Source organism: Babylonia areolata, chromosome 14, assembly GCF_041734735.1.
Source record: "Babylonia areolata isolate BAREFJ2019XMU chromosome 14, ASM4173473v1, whole genome shotgun sequence".
NCBI lineage: Eukaryota > Metazoa > Mollusca > Gastropoda > Neogastropoda > Buccinidae > Babylonia > Babylonia areolata.
The window spans coordinates 11,706,336-11,730,388 of NC_134889.1; the positions used below are offsets into that span (position 1 = coordinate 11,706,336).

Consider the following 24,053-nt stretch of genomic DNA (forward strand, 5'->3'; position numbering starts at 1 on the left):
GCAGCCTTCTGGCGGTCTGAGAATCCCTTCATCAACTTCTACCTCAGGAATTTCCGTATGACCAGGGCTGACGGTTCCAAGGGGATTTCCTTTGTCGCGGCTAACACTGCCGTCTCAGTTACAAGGGCTCCCCATATGAACCAGTAGGCGTTGCCCTCCTCCATTTGCTTTAAATTCTGCATCAGTTTGACATGGTACAGTATATGACACCAAAAGGAGGAGTTTGTATTATACTCCATGTTTGGTGTTACATATACTTACCATGTCAAACTCGAATGCCCGCCCGTCCGTCCCCGCGTCTCCGCCGTGGTTCTCATGGGGCATTTTTGTTCATGGCCACGGAATGATTAAGCGCTTATAGTTTTTAGAGGCGTTTGATTGGCTGAGAGCGGGTGGGCCCGTCTTTTCACTGTTAGCCGCGCGAAATTTGGCCAAGCAGAGCAAATCAATAGGCCTAGTTTGCATCAGTTTGACATGGTAAGTATATGTAACACCAAACATGGAGTATAATACAAACTCCTCCTTTTGATTACCGACAAGAAAGAGTGGCAGACTACCAAGATACGTGGTCAAGAGCTGAAGCTCACAAGGATGGCGGGCATTCTAATAACGGTGGAAAGCAAGGGACATCTGGTGATGCTAGATTCAGACGAAGGTCAGCGGAGCCCCGTGTAGTTCCTGGCAACAAAACTTACAGCAAGGCTGTCAGGAGTGGACGTCCAGCACAAGGGAATTCTGAACATGATTATTACACATCAAGAAACCACGCATGCTGGGAGAGACGGCAAGTACAAAACCCTTCAGAATGGGACAGGCGCAGAAGGCAGAACTCTATCTTTCGTGGTTCGTCTGGGGCAGAACACAGGAGAATAATTGTAAAGATTGGGGAGCAGAAGCGGACCTACTCACGGCCAAAGGAACAAACAAACAGACAAGAAATGACTGACCACAATGGTGTCAGATCAGGAGTAAAAGTCAACGAGTACTCTGAACCACAGCATGAGACTACAACAACACGCACACGCATATATCAGGTCAGTGACGTTAGAGATGCAGGGGAAGAGTCTCACGTCGACCAGCTGTCGGACTGTAATACAGTACCGAATCCAGACCCACCATCTGGCGATGACGAGGAAGAGCAGGAGGACGACCCAGAAGTTTCCCATCAATGTCCTTCTACAGGTGACCTGTCACAAGTCCACAGAGTCACCGCCATCTTCAGTCAAAGATCGTCAAGTAACTACGGAAGACCAGACAACGGGGCAGTTAGTGTCGACAGAAGTTCACACAGCGGCATCAGAGTGGACGGCAGAATCAACAGGACCAAGCTACGGGGCTGTCATTCCTCTCGGGCAGTCAGATGCAGTGGAGCACGGTCACACCCAGTGTGGAGAAGACTCAGGAGATCAGCCTCTAGTGGACACTGAGCATGGACAGGTAAAGGACAGGGCAGAAGACGCTGTCAAGGATGGCGTGTCGGACATACACAGACGTTCTCAGGCCAAGGTACAGACCAACGCAAAGGAACAGAGGCCATCCAGAATGTCAACATGGGCAGGAACCACCAAACAACGTTCAGGCAGCCAGGGCAATATCAAGGAGGCGTTCAAAAAGGCCAAAAACAGGTGGTGGTTCTCATAGCAGTGATAGAGGCGGAGAAAGACAGGCAGCTTCTCCTGCGTGTTTTAGGGACAGCAATTAGGGGTCAGGCCGGGCATCAACTACCTCATGTGACCTAAGAAATATATGTCAAACTGCAAAACTGTCTGAACCTACTTTAAATGTAAATGTTAAGTCGAGTTGGTGCAGTGATCCAAGCATGTGTCAAACCATCACATTTCTAAATTATAATGTTTGTGGGCTGATTGGGAAGTTGTCTAATCAAGATTTTGTAGATTATATAACCGCTTATGATTTCATTACATTGATTGAAACTTTTGTTACGGAAGATATCGATTCAACTATTTTTAAAAATTATAAATGTTTTATCTCCAAAGCGACAAAACTCACGAAGCAAGGGAGGCATTCAGGAGGAGTTATGGTGCTTGCGAACAAACGTTTTTCCAAATTCATCTCCCATATAAAAACCGATCTAGATAATGTCATTGTATTAAGAATGTCTAAAGAATTGTTTGGGAGTGAATGTGATGCCATGTTTATTTCATCTTATATAAGACCATATGATTCCAATTACTGGAAAAACAATCACGGTGGATATGGTGTAGAAATAATTGATGAATGTATCATGTCTCTACACGAAACATATGGTAATTTTCATATTCTTCTCTCTGGAGACTTTAACGCTCGCACTGCAAACAAAAACTATGAGCCAACAGAGGACAATTTTGAGAAGGTAAGTAGCAGTATTACACTGGATGATCACACATTTGCAAGAAAGTCTGATGATTTAGAAACGAATCTTTTTGGGAATCAGCTGGTTGATCTGTGTACGGTTACAGATTGTTTTATTGTGAACGGTATGGTACAGTGGAATTGTGACTCTGCATGTACATTTATGTCTAATAGTGGATCAAGTGTAATTGATTATTTTTTGATGTCCTGCAACTTATTGACTCAATTGTCAGATATGCAGTTAGTTGTAAAAGAACTTGTAGACTGTGATCATTTGCCAGTGCAGCTGACATTGTTTACAGAGGTAAGAACTGATACAAATTCACAGAACAATATTAAAAGAAATGGATACAATACTATAGAGAAAATAGTTTGGAATGTAGACAAAGAAGACGAATACAAAGACAAACTTACAAACGAAGAGGGATGGACAAATCTGAATGAAGCCATAAACCAAATAGACAAGAATATTGACTTAGCACTGGCATTATTTAATCAGTACTTACTTGGAGCTGCTGAGTGTATGGTGAAAAACATGTCTTATAGGAAGAAGTCAAAAGGAGCAGAATGGTTTGATGAGGAATGCAGGCAGGCAAAGCGGGAATGTCGAAGACTGTTACGTTTATACCAAAAGCATAAATGCTTGGGACGTTGCACATGTCAGAACAAACGGATGACGTACATGGAAAATAAGAGTGAGTCATTTTGCAATTGTAAGTGTCCGGAAATGAGAATATTGTATGTGGAAAGTAGAAAAACTTACAGAAAATTATTGAAAATCAAAAGGATGAGTTTCCAGCGTGAAACAGCAGAGAAACTGTGTAAAAATATGAATAAGTCTTCGATATTTTGGAATGATCTGAAAAGAATAGGACTAAAGAAAACATCATGCAACAGTGAAAATATAAGTATCCAGCAATGGTTTGAGCATTTCCAGACAGTATTCAGTTTTAATGAAGAGAGTACAGATAATCAAATAAACATAGAAAGTAATACCCAGGAAAAAGAAGAACATGCTTTAAATCAAGTAATCACACATCAGGAAGTAGAGAAATCCATTAAGAAAATAAAATGCGGAAAAGCCAGCGGAACCGATTGTGTTACAGGAGAAATGTTGAAAGCTGGTGGGCACAATGTTATTAACTTTTTAACGATGCTATTTAATCAGATTTTTGATAGTGGCGTATATCCCAAAGAGTGGGCCAAAGCTATAGTGGTACCAATTTTCAAAAAGGGTAATATGGATAATCCTGATAACTACAGGGGTGTATCTTTAATCAATGTTACTTGCAAATGTTTTACTTCAATTTTGAATGAACGATTATATGCCTGGTTGGAGAAAAACAATGTAATTGTTGAAAACCAGGCTGGGTTTAGACAAGACTATTCAACAATCGATCACATATTCAATCTGTATTCAATTGCCCAGAAAATATTAAGTAGCAATGGTCGAAAACTGTATGTGGCTTTTGTTGACTTTAAAAAGGCGTTCGATTCTGTCCATCATAACAAATTGTTACAAACATTGCACAAGGAGGGGATAAAAGGGAAATTTTTTTGTTGCCTTCAGTCTATGTATGATTCTCTCACTTTTCTCACTTTTTATTAATGAGTTAGCCAATTATATAAATGATACTGGGGTTCATGGTGTACAGTTACTTCCCACTCTTATTGAAGTTTTCATTCTACTTTTTGCTGATGACGTAGCTTTAATTGCAACTACACCAGTTGGATTACAGACACAACTTAACTCTTTGAAAATATGCTGTGATAGCTTGAGGTTAAATGTTAATAGAAGTAAGACTAAGATAATAGTGTTCAGAAAGGGGGGATATCTGGGTAAAAAAGAAAAATGGTTTTTTGGAGGTGTGGAAATTGAGGTGGTAAACACCTACTGTTGCCTAGGATTCACATTCACAACAATGTTGAGTGCTAATGTAGGCACAGGGCATCTAGTAACAAAAGCAAAAAAAGCACTTTACCTTCTATGCAGAGCATTTAACAATTGTAAAGAGATGTCCCGAGAAGTCTTTTTCAAAATATTTGACTCCAAAATTCAGTCTATTCTATTGTACTCAGCAGAGATTTGGGGGCTGCAACGTTTAGATAGCGTCGAAAAAAATACATTTATTAGCTTGCAAAAGATTTCTCGGTGTTCCCCTCAAAACACCCAACAAACTAGTATACTCAGAATTAGGCAGATACCCATTATATGTTAACTCATATATGAAAGCCGTAAAATATTGGTTCAGATTACTAGAAATGAATTTAGATAGATTACCTAAACAGGCGTATCTTATGCTAGTAAACTTAGATGGGAACGGTAAAAGGTGTTGGGTAACAGGAATTAGAGAAATTTTGTGTAAAACTGGATTCAGTTATGTGTGGTTGAATCAAGGAGTTGATAATATGCAGATGTTTATATTACAGTTCAAACAGAGACTGATTGATATGTATGTGCAAGAATGGTCGGCATCTGTCAGAGATAAGGAAAGATACGCTTTATATTCATCCATGCAAAATGGTTTCAGAACTGGACTTTATTTTGTACATTTGGATATTTATTGCCTCAGAGTCGCTTTGACACAAATAAGACTTGGAGTCTTGCCGCTAAATAAGAACTATGAGAGATACTCTGAAAATCCGGTTGCAAGGTTTTGCCCATTTTGTAAAGGTGTGAATGAGGATGAATATCATTTTATATATGCATGCCCTTTGTATGTTGATCTTAGAAAAAAGTTTCTTGGTTTGTATGTCAATGTTCAGATTAACATTCTGCTGGACGGTGCAGATAAACATCGATCTCGTTCTGTAGCAAAATATATTTTTCATTCAATTAAGCGCAGACAAGAAGCGATAACTAATCAATGAAGAAGAACATTTCTAGATACGTGTGTGATAGAAAATGTCGTATGAAAATCCATTTCAGTAAAATGACTATTTATACCAATCCTGTACAAAATCGTTGTTGTTACATGCAACTTCAGAGTATTGGATAATTTCTAATATTCATAGGGATGTCAACGGAATGCTATTGTCAGCACGTCCCCCTACCCAGCATCCCAATGCAATGATGCCTATGGCCTGAATGCAATAAAACATTCATTCATTCATTCATTCTCTCTCTCTCTCTCTCTCTCTCTCTGTCTCTCTTTAACAGGGAAATGGGATGTTTAGTGAATATATTTTTAATATGATGCTTCTGGAACTTTTTCACATTCACCAGGCTTGCAGGCTGTCTAATCACTTCTTCAGTAAAGTCTAACTGGCCATATTTATCTATCATGTCTTTGCAATTCTGGAATGCCTGGTTGTTGTTTTTTTCCTGAAATCTTGAAATAAAAGCATTAAATACTCATGCAATGTCAATGAAAAGAGTTTTCCACCATTGTTTGTTTTGTGTAAAACATTGTATTTGTTGATTAACTGATCGCTTTTGTCCACCCTACCCATATTTTCATTGTCTTTGACTAGTTGTGGCTGTCTAACATTGATTTTTCTAAACTTCCCCAGAACCTTTCATCTATGATAAACAAAGCTGGATCTATTCACTGTATGAGCTGCTGACAGAAATGAAACATTTTTGTTGTCTCCCCATTGCATAGAAAGTATGTCCACTGGCTGCAAATATTGGTTGATGTCAGCCCTTGTTTTGACATCCCCCAGGTAGACTCCAGGTTCAAAGGGGGGGGAGAGAGTTCTGTGATCCTGGATTCTCTGTGTTGTAGCCTGCATTCCAGAAACAAAAAGCGAAAACCACATTTTTTCAGCTGATAGAATTGTGCACCAAAAATAATGCACACACACACACACACACACACACACACACACAACCTTGTATGCAAGGGAAAAAAGCACACACACACACACAAACTTGACACACTTTCATAGACAACCTTGTATGCAAGGTGAAAAAGCATGCACACGCGCGCGCGCACACACACACACACACACAGTCTTGTGAAAAATACTTAGATCATGGACACACACAATGATAACCAGCGCAGCATCAATACTGTTTGTACAGTGCTTAGTTTTTCTTGAATTCTCATAGCGAAGCACTTCTTCTTCTGCAAGCAGAAACAGGGTCAGTCTGCTTGATCCAGCATGTAATGTGTCGAAGCAGAATTACATGTTTATTTCTCATTGACAGTCAAATGATAAATGAGACACATAAAAAATAATAATGGTCTGGAATCGACGAAGGGAGATAGGATCTTCGTCTGTATCACTGTCAGACATGGCAGCCTGTAGAATTTAGGATTCTTCGTCAGGGCTTTCAAAAGCTTAGTTTTCCGAGAAAGAGTCGTTTGAAGTCATATTGCAGGAAAAATTGGCGAGCACATGCTGGGTCAAATGTCAAAATTCAAGATGGCGTCGGAAGCAAAAGCATGTTGCGACCTTCTCTTTTCACGTAGATTCCAGACAATAATTCTTATAGATGATACTTTTTTCCATGATGAATGTGTCTGTTTAGGTTTATTTTAGTGAATAATTTTAGTGAATAAATGCTTTTATTAACAAACATTTGTTTTTATGTATGGTAATTTCCAAAAATTTTCCATTGATCACAGGTGATTGAAAATCAATGGGAAAAAGTGCACAGATTTAAAGAAAAAAATAGTGAAAACTTTAGAAAATAAAAAATTAATTTGTTGAAATGTGTTTACTATTCGTCATTATAATTATATATACAGCTTCGCGAGAAAAAAAAAAAGAAAAGAAAAGAAAAACAAGGCTTTAATGTAGATTCGAACCACAGATGTTTGGATCAAGAACAAGTGGTTTTACCCACTGCACAAATGCAGGTTCAGTATTGACGTTCAAAAATTGTTATTTGAGCATGTTCTTTTAGCAGAATGAATAGACAGTGGCAATTGAAGTCCTAATGCATTATTAATCATGTTATTTTGGTATATCTCGTGCATTTACAAAAATTTCTTTCAAGTCCGAGGCAAAGGAGAGGTTCCCATTGCTTTAAAACACTGTAGTATATGTCCGTTTTTGTAGATCTGCAGAGATCCGTGTTCGACAAGCTTTGTCTTTCCACTCACTGAGAAACGACACCTTCCATTCAAATTCCTTTTTCCTGTTCATTCTATTTAATTCATAATCCACTTTAAAACATTCATATGCGGTAAACACATCGATGATTATTAATAATTTTAAGAAATTCTTTTGAATCGGCAGTAAAGAAGACGTTGCCTGATGTAGGCTTTGCAACATGTTTTGTCAAGATCTGCACTGACCAGTGCCTTGAAGACGAGGCAGTGAAACAGTTGATTCAAATTTTCTTTTCTGTTCATTCTAGTTAATTCAGTGTCCACCTTAGAATATTCATATGCAGTCAATAACGAAGTTAGTGTCACTGTATGTGTTCTGTCCAGAATGTGTATTTCTTTGCTTTTAATTGTGAAGAAAAACAAGGTCATGGCGTATTCTCATCAGACAATCAGGAAGCTTCAAAGGGGTAACAGCTGTTTTTGGAATGCGGAACAAAATCAACAAAATAAACTGTTCATGATTCAGAAATATAGCTAAATTCTGGAGACTTACAACCTATTATTGGTATGACTAAAAAAAATTTCCTACTATTTTTAAGCCAAATTTGGTATTGGCAAACAAAGTATTTCCAGAGAAAATGGCAATGTTAAAGTTTACCAAGGGCACACAGACACACACACAGACAGACACACACACACAGAGACAACCTAACACTGGGTTATAACATAGACTCACTTTGTTTACACAAGTGAGTCACAAAGGGGGTTGGAGAGAAGGAACAGAGAGGTAGGATATATTATGATGAATGTGTGCACACTATGCACTCACTCACACTCTCTCCTCACACCAATAGCAGGGCCACATGGAGTGGTTTTAAAAGTGTTCAATTGAAGAACAGCATATAGCAACACTGACTCGAACAGATCTGAGCCTAAGCATAAGCAGTTCTTACTAGCATAAGCAGCACACAGTAAGCAGTTAACCCTACACTTAAAGCAGGACACTTGGAACATACACCCAAAACCAAAACCCAGGTCAGAAACAATCTCAAAATACCCTGGACATCACTGACTTAAATGAATCAGTATCGGTATCAGTAGCTCAAAGAGGTGTCACGGTGTTCGGTCAAATCTATATATGCTACACCACATCTGCCAAGCAGATGCCTGACCAGCAGCATAACCCAACATGCTTAGTCAGGCCTTGGGGGAAAAAAACACCAAAAAACCCCCAATAAAATAAAATAGCAACAAAACAAAAAACAAAACAAAAAATTACATAGATATTTAAAAAAGAAAAGAAAAAGATAAATACATAAAAATACTACTATTAATAATAATATTTATAAGGCTCAAAATCTTGATGAAGTCAACTCTAAGCCCACAAAAAAACCAAAAAGAACAAAGAAGAAAACAACGACGATGAATAAGCAAACAAATGTAAAACATGCAGACACACATTCACACATACACACACACATGCATAACAGATATGCAACAAACATGCAGTTTCACAGATATGAAAGCACAATCAAATACACATGAACGTACATGAGCCCCAACAGACACACACACACACACACACACACATTACCATGCACCCCCTTAATCAAACACATAAACGTACATGAGCCCCAACACACCCACACACACATACACACACACATTACCCTGCACCCCCCTAACCCTCCTCCTCCACACACTCATTTCTAGGCTACGTATCACAGCTTCCACAGCACACACACACACACACACACACACACACACACACTTGTACAAGCACACACACATACACCCATATCCCCCACATGCAACCCCTCACACATATATACAAATATATATATGCACACCCGCGCATTCCAATATTCCGTTGCTCCCACAGTATAGACATGTATACACACACATACCTCATCCTCTACACATACACACACACACACACACACACATGCACAGAGCTCTCTTGACACATGTACACTTACACCCTCGCGCATGCACACATGCACACAAACACACAGATGCACAAACACACACATACACACACACACAGAGGCAGCCACTGATTGGCTGCAAGAGGGGTGGGAAAAGATCTCTGATGCCAAGAACGTGGTGTCTAGTGTGTTGCTCAGTCTATTGTATTTGGAAAAGCCCACAGAGACTCTGTTCCGTTTTGAAGAAATTTGTGCAATGTTGGTTTGGAAATGATGCTGATATTCATTTGATTTGCAAAGCATCGTGCTCTACCTTTCATGCTAGACTTACGGCTGCTCCCTCTCTCTACCTTTATTTCTTGAAAGGCTTATACAAATTGTCAGCACCTTTCTGCCTTCTGATGCCTTCAGCTGGTTTTGAACAATGCTGCAAGAATCATTTTCAGAAAGTGAAAAAAGGATCACTTGACCCCACTTTTATGTCAACTTCATTGGTTACCCATCCAGTACGGTACAAACTCACCATATTGACTTATCGTCACTTTGAAGGATCTCTCCCATCTTACTTATCTACTGTCCCTTTCTCCCATCTTACTTATCTACTGTCCTTTAAATTTACACCCCTTCCCGTTCTCACTTATCCACTGTCCTTTATACTTACACCCCTTCTCCTTCTCTCGTCTTCTGCAGAAAAGCTCCTTTGAGTCAACAAAATCTCTTCAGAGACTATTGGCCAAAGGGACTTTCAGTATCAAACACCTTCTGTCTGGAATTTTCTTCATCTGGATCTCAGTCACTTACCAATGCTGTCCTCTTTCAAAACATACTTGAAAACCCATCCATTCAAACAGGCCTTTAGCTGTTTGTCTGCATTCTTCCTCCTCCTACCCACCCCACTTTGCCCTCTACTGAAGTCATTATGTAGTGTGTGTGTGTCTGTGGGTGGATGTTTGTGTGTGCATGGGCGTGTGCGTCGGGTATTTTTGTCATGTGTGTGTGTGTGTGTGTGTGTGTGTGTGTGTGTGTGTGATTGTTCATACCTGCAATTTGTAGTATTATCTTGGTGTATAGATACACATATATGTGTTGTTTTTCATGTGCAGAGGTATGTTATTATGCACTATTGTATATGTGTTGTTTCATGTACGATGCTTTGAGCCCATTACATGGGGATTTTGCACCATATAAGTACTATCTGTTATTATTATTATTGTTATTATTATTATTATAAGTACTATCTGTTATTGTTATTATTATTATTGCTATTATTATTATTACATGCCCAGCAGTGAACACTCTTCTTACACAGAGATCTATGTAAGGTAAAAATAAGCTTCGTAAAGCTTACCTGCCACCAGCAGTGACATTCAATACTGTGCACCATACATTTGACTGATCAGTACAACTCTCAGTGCCTGTCTGCTCCTGTAACCCATCATACAAAAAAACTGTATGCTTCCATAACAGAAATCTCCCCTTTGTCACCACAATGTGTTCCACTGAAAGAAGTATGTGTATGGAAATCATAACTGCCAACATTTCTCCAGTAAACAGCAAACTATGTGCATCAACATAGCACAGACTCTCAGTGCTCTGATTGTCTACCAACTCATTAACTGCATTACAATGAGTTTTCACACTTTGAATACAGCATACCACTGGTGCATAACACCACTCCACATATTCCTGTTCTATTCTATGTTATCACAACTGCGAACAAGTCAAACATGTGTCCCTGAACAACTTGCTGTTACACCCCATGTACACACACACATGAAAAATCCTCACCACACAGTGTTAGCCTGTAAATCTGTTCTCTTTACATTTGACTGACACCACCTAATCTACAAAACAAGTAAGTGATACATCAAAAATACATCAAAACCCACTTTAGTTGTAGTGGCTAGATTTCACACATTAACCCCTTTTTCTTCCACCAGCCACAAGATCAACTTATACTAGCTGTTCACTGACACAAACCGTGGTTTCTGAATCAAACACATATTTGTTACATTTACCTGTGCAGCTGACAAGCTATCTCTATGCTCTTCTGAAACAGCACAGTTCCACTGACACAGAACATGGTTTCCCAACACAACTAAGTTATCATCAAAGCATGAAACAATTACAAGTAGTGTACTCATAGCCCCTCAAGGATTTCCCTGCATGCACCATTTCAGTCTGCCAGGTTCCATTTGTTTCAGGGGACAACTAAGAATAAGTTGTGCTGACTGGTTTTATTCCTTCCCACAACATACTATGCATACTAATTGCAGGCTACTATGCATACTAATTGCAGGCTACATCACTCACTCCCCAATTGATTCATCCTGATTTGTCTAGTTCAACAGTTTGATCTGATTCGCTTATGTATCCACTTGTGTATACACACTGAAGACAAGTTTAATATACTGCGTCACAAAGAGGTTGGGGAGACAGGATGATACAACTCGGGCACATCAGCCAGCTTGATCAATGATCTCATAAGCATAGATTTCTCTCTCCAGATTCTGAAGTGCCGCTGTCTGTCCCAACTGTGTGTGTGAAGGGGAGGTGGGGGGTGACTTGAAAGACAGACTGCACTATGGAAATGTTCCGACGTTAGCATGTTTCGGACATGCCTACATCTGCATCAGCACAGGGATTGCTGCATCAATATAACCATGAGTGTTTCAACAACTGGGCCTGGTGATGGCTATCTCACTGAACAAAGACAGCCGACTAGGGAGTGGGGATGAGGGAGGGTGGAAGGAGGCACAACCTGAAATAGGTAAACTTTGGATGGAGTGAGAATGTAGATGAGAAGGGAGAGGTGGTGTCTCCATCAACTTCGGCAAGTACTGTGGCTCAAAGTCGAATGCAAACTGATTCTATAGTGGATATCCACTGTGCATACGCATTTGCCCATTCAGTTGCTACAATTAGGATGCGTTTATGGTTATTACAGACCACATTTGTAAAATTTCTCTTATATAAGAAAAACTCACCCCATTTATGTCAGTTGTGAAAAACACGGATTTTTTTCAAAATATGATAAATCAGACAATAATTGAGTGCTTTGAAACTTTGTAAAATGTTAGTCCATTCTATTCTTTATATTATCACAAAATTTCACCACTGTATATAATTGCATTCTTTTTGACTCACTTGTGTAAACAAAGTGAGTCTATGTTTTAACCCGGTGTTCGGTTGTGTGTGTGTGTGTGTATCTGTGTGTCCATGGTAAACTTTAACATGCCATTTTCTCTGCAAATACTTTGTCAGTTGACACCAAATTTGGCATTGAAATAGGAAAAATTCAGTTCTTTCCAGTCATCTTGTTTAAAACAATATTGCACCTCTGGGATGGGCACAAAAATTTTTTTTTAAAAGAAGCCAAATTATATGCAAACTGAATTTAGTTATATTTATATTTTTTTTATTCTCTAAACTTGGCACTTTAATCTGATGTTTTGACACAACAACAAGAGCAGTCATTTTTATCATTTTTTGTTCAAACAGGAACTTCTTTTGCTAAGCATGGAAGTTTATTTTGCATGTCTTTGGTGCAGATAGTAAAAAAGGGAAATTAATCTGTAATTAATACTAGGGAGGGTTAATTTACAATAAACTGATCTTTCTCATCTTAAACATTACATTTTGAAATTATCCTCAATACATAAAAAGTTTGTGTTTTACTCTCAGTGTACAGGGCTTTCACAATGTTCATTCGCCCAAGTGGTCTTTTTCGGAAAATACTAAAATCAGTACTACGAGTGGACTGTGTAGATCTATTGGCTGAGCACTGAAGGTCATGGGCGAAAATCAATTGCGTACACATATTTATACAAATTCAAAGCGTGTTCTCATATTCCTCGCAAACGAAGGATGCCATTTTGTTTCAAGTTGTTGATCTGCCCGTTCAATCCTTTATTCAATGAACAGTACACAATAACATGTGATGGAAAGTTGGAGAAGAAGACCATTAAACATTTATTCTGAGAAGGATTTGTGAACGCCTCATCACTTACTGGATTATGCCCCAAACTGCCACAATAAAAAATATCAACAAAATTAGTCAGAATTCACAGTTAAAAATAATAAACCATGAGAGTTAATACCCTTGATGAAACGTAAAAATTTCCAGTCTTGACTTTTCTCAGAATGAAGTCCTTTTCACTTCACACGACATTTAGGAAGTACTTGTACTTGGCTCTACATGTTATTAGTTTAACAAAATACTCAATTTTCATATCAACTTTAAAACTATAAAATTAGAATGAACATAAAAGAGAAACTGAATTGACTGTGTCGTACTCAATACATTCCCGGCGGGTGTAACTAAACTTGCACAACTATCTAGATCCAGAGAAAACGGCTAAATGTTGCAGTGTGATTGCCGCGATAGCCACGCCTCCTTTACCGCGGACTTAAAAAGAATTTCTAATTGCCCTTAAAGATTTTTTGAATGCCCAAGATACACCAGAATAATATGATTTAAACAGCGTTCTCACTGCGAATACCGCAATCGATTTATCGCCCTTAACTCACTCGGGACGATAAGTTTTCTCCCTTGCTTTTCCCCACAGACGGCCCATTTGTAAGGGTTTGGAAAAAAATTACAAAAAATACAAAATACTGTGTAAGAAAATGAAACTTTCAGAACTGGTTTATTACGTGTTGAGCTATTACAAAAAACAAAACAAAAAAAAAATCAAATTTCTCATCTTATTTTTACAGTTTTGCCATATGTAGAAAATACTGCCAATTTTTCACCCCGAATCACCATACCCATGCTCACTTTCTGCATTAAATTCGCTTTCTTCTTTGTCATCATCCACCTCTTCAATGTCCGACCCTTCAATTTGTAGCATTTCAAGTACTTCGGCAACCCTAAAACATTGCCGTCACTGCCTTGTTCGCTTCACAACATTCTGAGAAGAGCCCGCTTTGCTAACAGGCTGGCACGCGAGCAGACGACCGGTCAGTGACTTTGTCAGCGTGTGTGCAAGACGGGCCACACATCCCAGGCTGACCAGTCATACTGTTCGATTTTGGAGTGACCCAGAATAGCACACTCTGCTCGGCTAATCACAAAATCATGTGTACAGCGCATGATGGAATTTTACTTTCGGAGAATGCTATTCCATTCCTTCGTCTGAATCCGAATATGTTTTGTGTAGGAATGCGTGAGCATTCCTTCATCTGGAAAGAGTTAAAAAAGCATGTTTAAATGTTACATTTTAGAACATCAATTAAAGAGCCACGATAGTGTAATGGGTAAGACAGTTTCTTCTCACCCGAAAACGCGGGGTTTGCTTCTGCCGTCAGGACTTTTTTTTTTTCTTTTTTTTTTCTTTTTTTTTTTTATACCCGAAGCTTTATATTTTTAGATATTTTTTCTTATAACATAAACAAACAGCCAGTACAGAGAGTATGATGAAGGAAGTCATTGGGCAGTATAGAATCAGTTAAGCTTATGGTAAAGAAAAACAGGTTGCCATCACTTTTGCCATACTGAAAGTTGTTTGCTGAAAACAGAGCAATTATATGTGTAGCAGCCTACATCAATCAGCATTTGATTCTATAGATCTGTCAAATTTGAAAACATTCCCTGTGATCACTGGTGAACACTGGATCAGTGCTAAATGGATTCTGCCATGTTGCCTCTTGGCTCTGGGTATTTGTGTTAAATGGTGACGTGTCAGATATTCATGATGAATGGTGACAGGCTCTGGGGATGTGTCTCAAATGGAGGCAGGTGCTGGGAATTTATGAATGGAGACAGGTGTTGGGAGTTTATGAACAGTGACAGGTGTTGGAAGTTTATGAACAGTAACAGGTGTTGGAAGTTTATGAACAGTGACAGGTGTTGGAAGTTTATGAACAGTAACAGGTGTTGACAATTTATGAACAGACATATGTTGGGAATTTATGAACAGTAACAGGTGTTGGGAATTTATGAATGGAGACAGGTGTTGGAACAGTGACAGGTGTTGGGAATTTATGAATGGAGACAAGTGTTGGGAATTTATGAATGGTGGCAGTTCTTGGGAATTTTTTTAACAGTGACAGCTGTTTTGAAATTTATGAATGGAGACATGTGTTGGGAATTTATGAATGGAGACAGATGTTAGGAATTTATAAGCAGTAACAGGTGTTGGGAATTTATGAATGATGGTAGTTGTTGGGAATTTATGAAGTGACAGGTGTTGGAAATTCAGGAATGATGACAGGTGCTAAGAATTAATGAATGGTAACAGGTTTTGGGAATTTTCAAATGGAAACAGGTGATGTGAATTTATAAATGTTGGCAGTTGCTGGAAATTTACTGCTGAATTGTGATAAGTGTTTGGAGTCTATCAATTTATCTATGAACAGAAATAGGTGTTGAGCATTTATGAATGTTGGCATGTGTTGGGAATTAATGAATGAATGGTGGCAGATGTTGGGAATTTACAAATGAAGACAATTGTTGATAATTCATGAATGGAGTCAAGTTATTGGAATTCATGAAAGTTGCGGATTTGTGAATAGCACATTTCTGGAATTTAGGAATTTTGGCATGTTTTGGGAATTCTTCAGTGTTGGCAGGTGTTTGGAATTTATAAATGGTTGCAGGTGTTAGAAATGTATCAGCAGTGACAGGTGAATGGGAAGTTATGAAATAATGTGTTGAGAATTTATGATTGAAGATGAGTATTGAGAATTCATAAATGTTGACAGGTGTTTGAAATTTGTGAATGGTGACAGGTGTTAAGAATTTATAAATGAAGATAAGTGTTGATAATCTTTAAATGGTGATAGGTGTTTGGAATGTACAATTACATTATGACAGTAACAGGTCTTAAGAATTTACAAATCTGCATGGCATTAGACACAGACACCACATGGTGGATTCTCTGAAGACTTTGTTTTATGATGTCCCTCCGTGGACGCTGATGGACTTCTTGAAAGAAGTGAACATTTTTAATCAGATTTAGATATTTAAAACTCTGGAAGGTTTTTAGACTTTGAGTGGAAAGCTTGAAGCAGTGACTACTTTTTATTGTACTTATTTTTTTTTTATCCTTGACTTGAAGTAGGTGCTAACGTGGTGATAGCCTTGAGATGGCCTTAGTGGTTGGCGAGGCTCAAAGCACCATAATTTGAAGAATTGATGAATGAGGATAAATGTTAAGAATGTATACAAATGGTGCCAGGTTATAGAAATTTACATATGGAGACAGTTGAGAGGAATTTATGCACAGTGACAGGTTTTAGGAATTAATGAATGGTGGCACGTGTTGAAAATGTACAAAATGAGATAACTTTTGGAATATGAAAGAATTCATGAACAATGACAGGTGTTAGAAATTGTAAATGGTTACAGGTAATAGGAATTATGAATGGTGATAGGTATATTTTTGAATGGTGGCAGGTGATGGATAGATCATGACAGGTTTTGGGGGATTTTTTGAATGATGACAGGTATTGGGAAGCCATACTGAACATGATGTGGCCGCGGTTTGAATACATCCTCCACCTCAACGTGCAGAGTGTTCGTGACTGTGAGCCCCAGAAACTGGGTCACATTGACTGCCGACCTCATTATGTGAGTGGTCATGGTATTTGTAATGAAAGTAATGATGACACTTTTTTTTTCTGCCCCATCATCTGCAATGTTTCAGTGACATAACTGCTAATTCTGAACCCCCTATACACAGCCACACCCAGGTTTGTCTGCTGTCTGGCAGTTCACAGGGAACTATCAGTCTTAGGTCACTAGGAGGCCACACACCATAGAAGACTGTGAACTGCTGCTGAGTCACTTTGATGGTGTTCATCTGTGCCTGTGCTGATTCAGTATATACAGGACTGACAACAATATACCTACTGACAACAACAAACACTTGGTCATGGAGCCAGACCGAGTTGAGACCCTCTACCATGTCGCTCTATTGACATGTCCCCATGAATCTGCCAACACCAAAGACTTTTACAGGAACTCACCTCATGTATGGAGGTGGATTGGGATCGAAACTGAGGTCACCTTGAGGGCAGGACATAGAAGGCCACACAATCTGGGACAGGTTTTTTTCCTATATTGATGATGAATGAGGATGATTATGATGACAATTCTACTATGGAGGTCCATCCTAGGTTTGGGACTAAGTGACAAGGCTATACTCTTGTTTCCTTTCATGATACATCCCAGAATCCACCAGTGTTGGTCAGATAATTTGAGCAATTCTCCCAAAGACACATCTGTGAATGGATAATACTCAACTGTGTGGTCCAAGTCTTCTGTTTCCAGCCCCCAGCATACTTGACTTTGGATATGAGCCAGTCACAAGCTGGGGTAAAAAAAACAACAACAACTTTGCCATGGTGGCTTGTATGATGGTAATACTTGGTGATGATATGATAGGGTCACTGTTCTTTCACAAATCTAGTATTTTTGTGATCATGATTGAAATAATCAAGAATACCATCATCATCATCATGATACTGATGCTGTTAGTTATTAATGCTGTAGCCTTGACAAGAACTCCTACAGTAAAGATAGTAATTATACAACTTCTTCCCATACCACAACAATGATGTAAAGGAAATGGAAATATTAATCACGTTTCCAGTTTAGGAGCAAGACACATATGTAACATACATGTGACATACTGACTCTTTCCTCAGATTACACGCAGGTATGCAGAGTTTTCAGCAGCCATTGTGGGAGTGGACCAGACCTTCCCCAGTGAGCGTGTCGGGCATGTGCTGGGTCAGCTACAGGCAGAAGTGGAAAACTTTGTCCTCAAGATGGCGGCCCAGTTCCCTCACCGCCGTGAACAACTCATCTTCCTCATCAACAACTATGACATGATGCTCAGTGTGCTGGTGGTAGGTTGTCTGTGCAGTGTGCCATTGATATACTCTGTTTTCCAACTGATATTCCATGTCAGTAACTACCATAGTTTCCAGCCTCAATCTAAAAAAAAAAAAAAAGAGCACCTCCCCTCCCCCAAAACATAATTCTTCATCAGCTGGTACAATATCTACCATTTGAAGCCTTCATTGGAATCTGCATTGTTGTCTAGCCCAAGTGCATTAACTTGTTAAAGCAGAATCCAGTCTGCTCGTCCTGGCTGCCATCTTGCTTTCATCACATACACACCACCCAGTCACCCCACCAGCTCCCTCCTCCCTCACACATACACACACACATCAGTACGCTAGCAACAACAGCATGCCAGCCATGCAACATACGAACATGTTGTCTTAAAAACTTGAAGGAAATATTTCAGTAAGATACAATTTTCAAAGAAATAAGTTAATGATAATAATGATAACAGATTGTACTTATATGGCACAAACTCACATATAATGGGCTCTAAGTACCTCACATGAAACAATACATAGTGATAAATAAAAAACCTTAGCACGTGAAAAAATAACATGTATATGTGTATCTGTATAAACCAAGACAGCACTACACATTGCAGACATGAACACACACACACACACACACACACACACACACACACACACACACACACACACACATACACACACACACACACAAGACACAAGAAACATGCCTTCCACATGCACACATGCGCACACCCACAAAATGAAATTTATACTCATATTGACAGGTTGTTGCTGAAGTGCATACTACTCAGTCGAAATGAAGGTGTTTTAGAAGTCTATAAACAAAATTCTCACATATGCTCTTGGCTTCTGAAAATGTTTTGAAGTGAAATTGAAGAGAGTAAGAGTTGCTACGGCTGTGCCACTTAACTTCCAGCAGAGCTATTTAGTTCCAGAGTTCAGTGAGCGGCCAGGAGCACTGCTGCTGACCTAGATTCCTCTGGGATGGGAGGGGGAGGAAAGGGGAGTGTGCGGGTCTCTTTGTGCCTATGTTTCCAGCAGAGAAAGGTGCATTATTTTAGTGATTTTCATGCCATCACATTCATACATAACATTTAAGTTTGCCGTCATTTTTGTGTACATGATTCCAGTGATTGTGAACTTTAAGTGTGTCGTGTAATTTACCAGATACTGTCCACGTTTTTGTGTTACATCCAATTATTTGACCTAAGTGTGTGTGTGTGTGTGAGTGCCAACAAAAATGGAATGTGGTGCCGTAGCGGCAGCTTTGCTGACTGGACAGCATACCTTCAGTGAACACTTTAGATGTTTGCACTGTATGTGTTGTGTGTGTGGTGAACAGGTTCTCAGAAGAGATAAAGATAAGGGGTTGAATGCGAGACTTTGTGCCAAGTATGCTTCTGAACTGTTTCGTTTTTTCAGTCTAGATAAACAGGAATGATGAAGAGGGCAAACATCCCACATGCATTTGTATCAAGTGCAACAAAAAACTGATAAAAATGAAACATACTCATGGAAATTCTCAGTTCAAAACTGCAAATGAAAATGTTGCACTTGACATTGACAGAATGTCAGAAATCTGGACAACTTTCGATCCGGATCTAACGTTGGGTCAGTACACAACATGCCATTTTCATCACTCAAAAAGTCAACCTGGTCATCCGAAATAAAGCACCAGTAAAAAAAAAAATGCGCGGATGAAAGTTTTGATCTGTCTGACCTCTGCTTAGATACCGACGACAGTGTGTCAACGTCATTTTGTCAGTCCACATCAACACCAGTCAAAAAAAACAAGAACACTGTGCACAAACACATCTCCAATCACACCCAAAACACCTGTCACTGACACAAAATAAAATAAAAAGAACAACAGATATTTTCAGCCCTGTTCTTTTCTCCTCCCACGCACACACACACTGAAAGGGGGAAAAAAAGAGAAAAAAAATGTATGAGTTTAATGTCAAACTTCAACTCAGTGGATTACCAACTGCAAACAAGGATTCATACGGGTTTATAGGTTCAGGTAGGAATATATTTTATTATTTAGAACTTACAAATGCATGTCAGCACGTTACATTGTGATTGTTTACTAAAAGCATGGTATTGTCAAGGTGTATCTTTTAGAGAGACCAAATGCATGTCGCAAGCAAAGGAACACATTCTGACATGCAAAACATCTAGTCGATGTAAATCTCTCTCTCTCCCTCTCTCTCTCTCTCTCTCTGTGCCTCTCCTCTTTCTCTCTCTGTACACGTGCCTCTATTTCCCAGTATGTCTGTCTCTGCATATGTGTCTGTCTGTCTGTCTGTCTTCCCATGATGTTGAGAGAAGTGTGAAACTCAGGTGGCTGGCAGCAGTTCTCAGTGGAACTGACCATTAAATACTGACACTAATTCCAGGGCCGTCTGCCACCTCTAGGTAACAGTATCGGCTATATTTTCCTTCCAGTTGTATTGTGGAGACATGCATGTATATCATGATACAAGTTTTATATCGAACTAAAATGATATACACACACAACACCGAGTTGAATTTGAACTATGTTTTGTGTGTGTTCTTCAGTTCGAACAGAATGTTCGTGTGCTCGCTAAGTTTTGTACCGTTTGTACACTGCATGTAGGAAATTAAACCTACTCATGTTTGGTATCGTTAAATTTGTCAGAGAATCACACATCCATTCACACCCATAGCGCCATACTTGTTGCATTCTGACACAGAGTATTATTTTTTTAAAACACATCACCCTGTTTCCGACAGTTTATCAGTGGCAGCGAAGCTGTTCACAGCTGTACACACTGCCTGTGTAACATCTGCTGACTTGTGCCGCCGTGTTGCATTTTCAACTCCTGTATGCCTTTTTGTTTGTGAACTGAAAGGGATTGGGGTTAGAGGCAATGTGTTTTGTGAGATAATCATGTAAGACTGACTTAATGCATTTTACTGTGACAGTTGTCAAACAAATAGGTCTGTAATTGTTTAAACTGTTCGGGAATTGCTGTCTTGCTTTTGGTTAGGCATTGCACTCCTGATCCACTGTTCATCAGGGATCAGGGTTTGAGGCTTATTTTAACATTGTGTTGTGTCCTTGGGAAAGGCGTTTTACACCAATTTTCCTCACTCCACCCACGTGTGAAAGGGTACCTGACTTCGGTTGGGGAAGGTTAAAATGGTGGAAAGAGAGCATTAGGCCCCATCTTCCTGTGCCTAGCCCTAAACACAATGAACATGAATTCATTTCCCCTTCAGCTGTAAAAGGCTGTATGACCTTTAACTATTAACGATAACTCTCATCCCCTTACCTGAATTTTTCTTTGACCCTATATCTGAGGCTGTGTCACTATGTGTCAACACACAGGAGCGAACGTCAGAAGACTCGAAAGAGGCGGAGGTGTTCCGGGACCTGCTGACAGCACGGACCCAGGAGTTTGTGGAGGAGGTACTGGTTCCACACTTTGGAGGCATGATCACTTTCGTGAAGGACTGTGAGAACCTGATGGAAAAAGGGCAGCTGGACTCCCTCACAGGCCAGGAAGGTGAGCAGTGCTGCAAATGGTGGTGATGGTGATGAGGTTGTCAGGCTTGTGAGGCAACACTGAATGAACTCTAGTATGGCTTTGTGTAGGGGGTTTGTATAAATGGTATCAGGGTAATGCTACTGAAACATGGAAAATGGGGCAGCCAAAAAAAAAAAAGAAAAAAAAAAGAAAAAAAGGATATTCTCAATCATTTTCAATCTAAAAAAAATGGTCTCAAAATCTATAGCCAATCATGTTCTGCTCTCATTGTTTTGACCCACCTCTACTTCCATGTTTGTCAGATGTTTTCAGCGTAGGCAGGTTCATGTGGACTGCTGTTGTTAGACGGTCTGTTGTTGGATCCTAATTCACTTTGACTTCTGCGGGTCACTACTTGCTGGTTTGCCTACTAATTTGATGTTGCGCCTTCAGATGATTTTGAACAATGCTACAAGAGTCATTTTCAGAAAGCATGCCCCCACCCCCCACCCCTGCTGCACCCCACCCCACCCCTCTCCCCAAAAAATTACATTACACCCTAACATCAACTTCATGTGATACCCATCTACTGCATAATTCAGTACAAAATTGGTATATGGCTTATTTGAAGAATTTCTCTCATTTTACTATACTCCTTGCCTTTCTCTTACGTCTTCTGGAGAAAGGCTCCATGGAATCCTTTAAACCTCTTTAACCTGTTGGAAGTGCCAGAGAATGTAGTATAAGAAAAGCTCTCCCCTTGCCAGGGAATTTTGAGGTTTTCAGGGGTAATGAATTTTTAAAATATTCTAGCACAAAAACAAAAGGAGGTCAGTATGAAAGTAAATATTTTTGTGAAGGAAAATGAATGTGGATTCTAAATTAGGGCTTTTATTCCAGTTGTTTTGACTCTTGATAACTGTTCAGACATTTCAAAGTGAAAATGTTCTTGTTCTTCTTCTTTGTTCGTGGGCTGCAACTCCCACGTTCATTCGTATGTACATGAGTGGGCTTTTACGTGTATGACTGTTTTTACCCCGCCATGCAAGCAGCCATACTCCATTTTTGGGGGTGTGCATGCTGGGTATGTTCTTGTTTCCATAACCCACCGAACGCTGACGTGGATTACAGGATCTTTGACGTGCGTATTTGATGTGCTGCTTGCGTATACACACGAAGGGGGTTCAGGCACTAGCAGGTCTGAACATATGTTGACTTGGAAGATCGGAAAAATCTCCACCCTTTACCCACCAGGCGCCGTCACCATGATTCAAACCCGGGACCCTCAGATTAAAAGTCCAACGCTTTAACCACTCAGCTGTTGCGCCCATCGCTGAAAATGTCCCTTCAGTAAAACATGTATTCTTTTATACTTTTGAGAATTACGTTTTATTTTTGTGATTTTTATATGATGTTGGTAATTCGAGAGCAAAAATTAACAGGTAATTCAAGGGTTAAAAGGAGGACACCTTGAATGATTCCAAAAAGTGTTCAGCTTCTCTCCAGGTCAAAGTGTGAATGACTGCAATGGGCACACAGTTTCTAGATGTTTTATTTGTGTAGTTACAGCCCATGTTGCATGGTAAAATGAAGAGTTGTTTCGCTTTTTGCAGCTCGAGTGCAGCAGATTGTGCGAGGTTTCAACAATGACTGGAAGCGAGCACTGGAAGTGATCAACCAGGAGGTCATGAGGGCATTTACCAATTTTAAGAATGGAACACAGATTTTGCAGGTAAGGATTTTAGTGACTTCTCCTGTCATCCATATTTACAAGGGCATTTACCAACTTCAGGTGTGATGAAAATAATGTGATTTCATTAAATCAATTTTCTGAATATCTTGATTTAAAAAAAACAACAGACAGCACACCTGTAACATTGAATCCAGTCACTGATCCAGTCTCCTTGTGGATGAAGTGATCAATGTTTTTCCAAAAACTGGAAAGAGATGGGCGTTCAAAGAAAAAATGCTCAATTAGATTGACAACATCTGTTCAATCTGATCATTTATTATTGTCTCTAACTTTTATTTTGCACATTGGTATATTTGTAGGATACAGTAAACTCGAGCTATGCTGGCCACTCTGGGGAGATAGGGTATCTGTATATCTGATGTCTGCTATAGCTGACACATTAGGTATAACAGCCACTTTTATTTTGTGGACGCCACATCAGAAGTCTCAGGATATTATGAAATTATTCTGGTTTATCTGATGTTCTCAGACAGTAGGCAATGTATTCTTATGCATGTTGTGTATTGTTGATATAAGCAACTATTTCTTATGTTGTCTATATGGTGTGTGTTTGGCGTGTGTGTGTGTGTGTTTTTAACATTTATCATTCTCATGATTCAGCATTAGGCCTACATGTATTTTGTAAAGTTCTGTGTTTACATGTGCAAATTTCAATACAGCAGTACGTTTTTTTTTT

General features: G+C 39.4%; 1 protein-coding gene across 2 annotated transcripts in view; it reads left to right on the plus strand.

Moving 5' to 3' along the window:
• LOC143289817 (vacuolar protein sorting-associated protein 52 homolog) overlaps positions 1-24,053 on the plus strand; it is a 98,525-nt gene that overhangs the window by 62,625 nt on the left and 11,847 nt on the right. For both annotated transcript variants that reach the window (XM_076598980.1, XM_076598981.1), the window contains exons 11-14: positions 16,733-16,856; positions 17,936-18,139; positions 21,486-21,663; positions 23,238-23,356. In XM_076598980.1, coding sequence (XP_076455095.1) covers positions 16,733-16,856; positions 17,936-18,139; positions 21,486-21,663; positions 23,238-23,356 — 625 coding nt within the window. The remainder of the gene's footprint in view (positions 1-16,732; positions 16,857-17,935; positions 18,140-21,485; positions 21,664-23,237; positions 23,357-24,053) is intronic.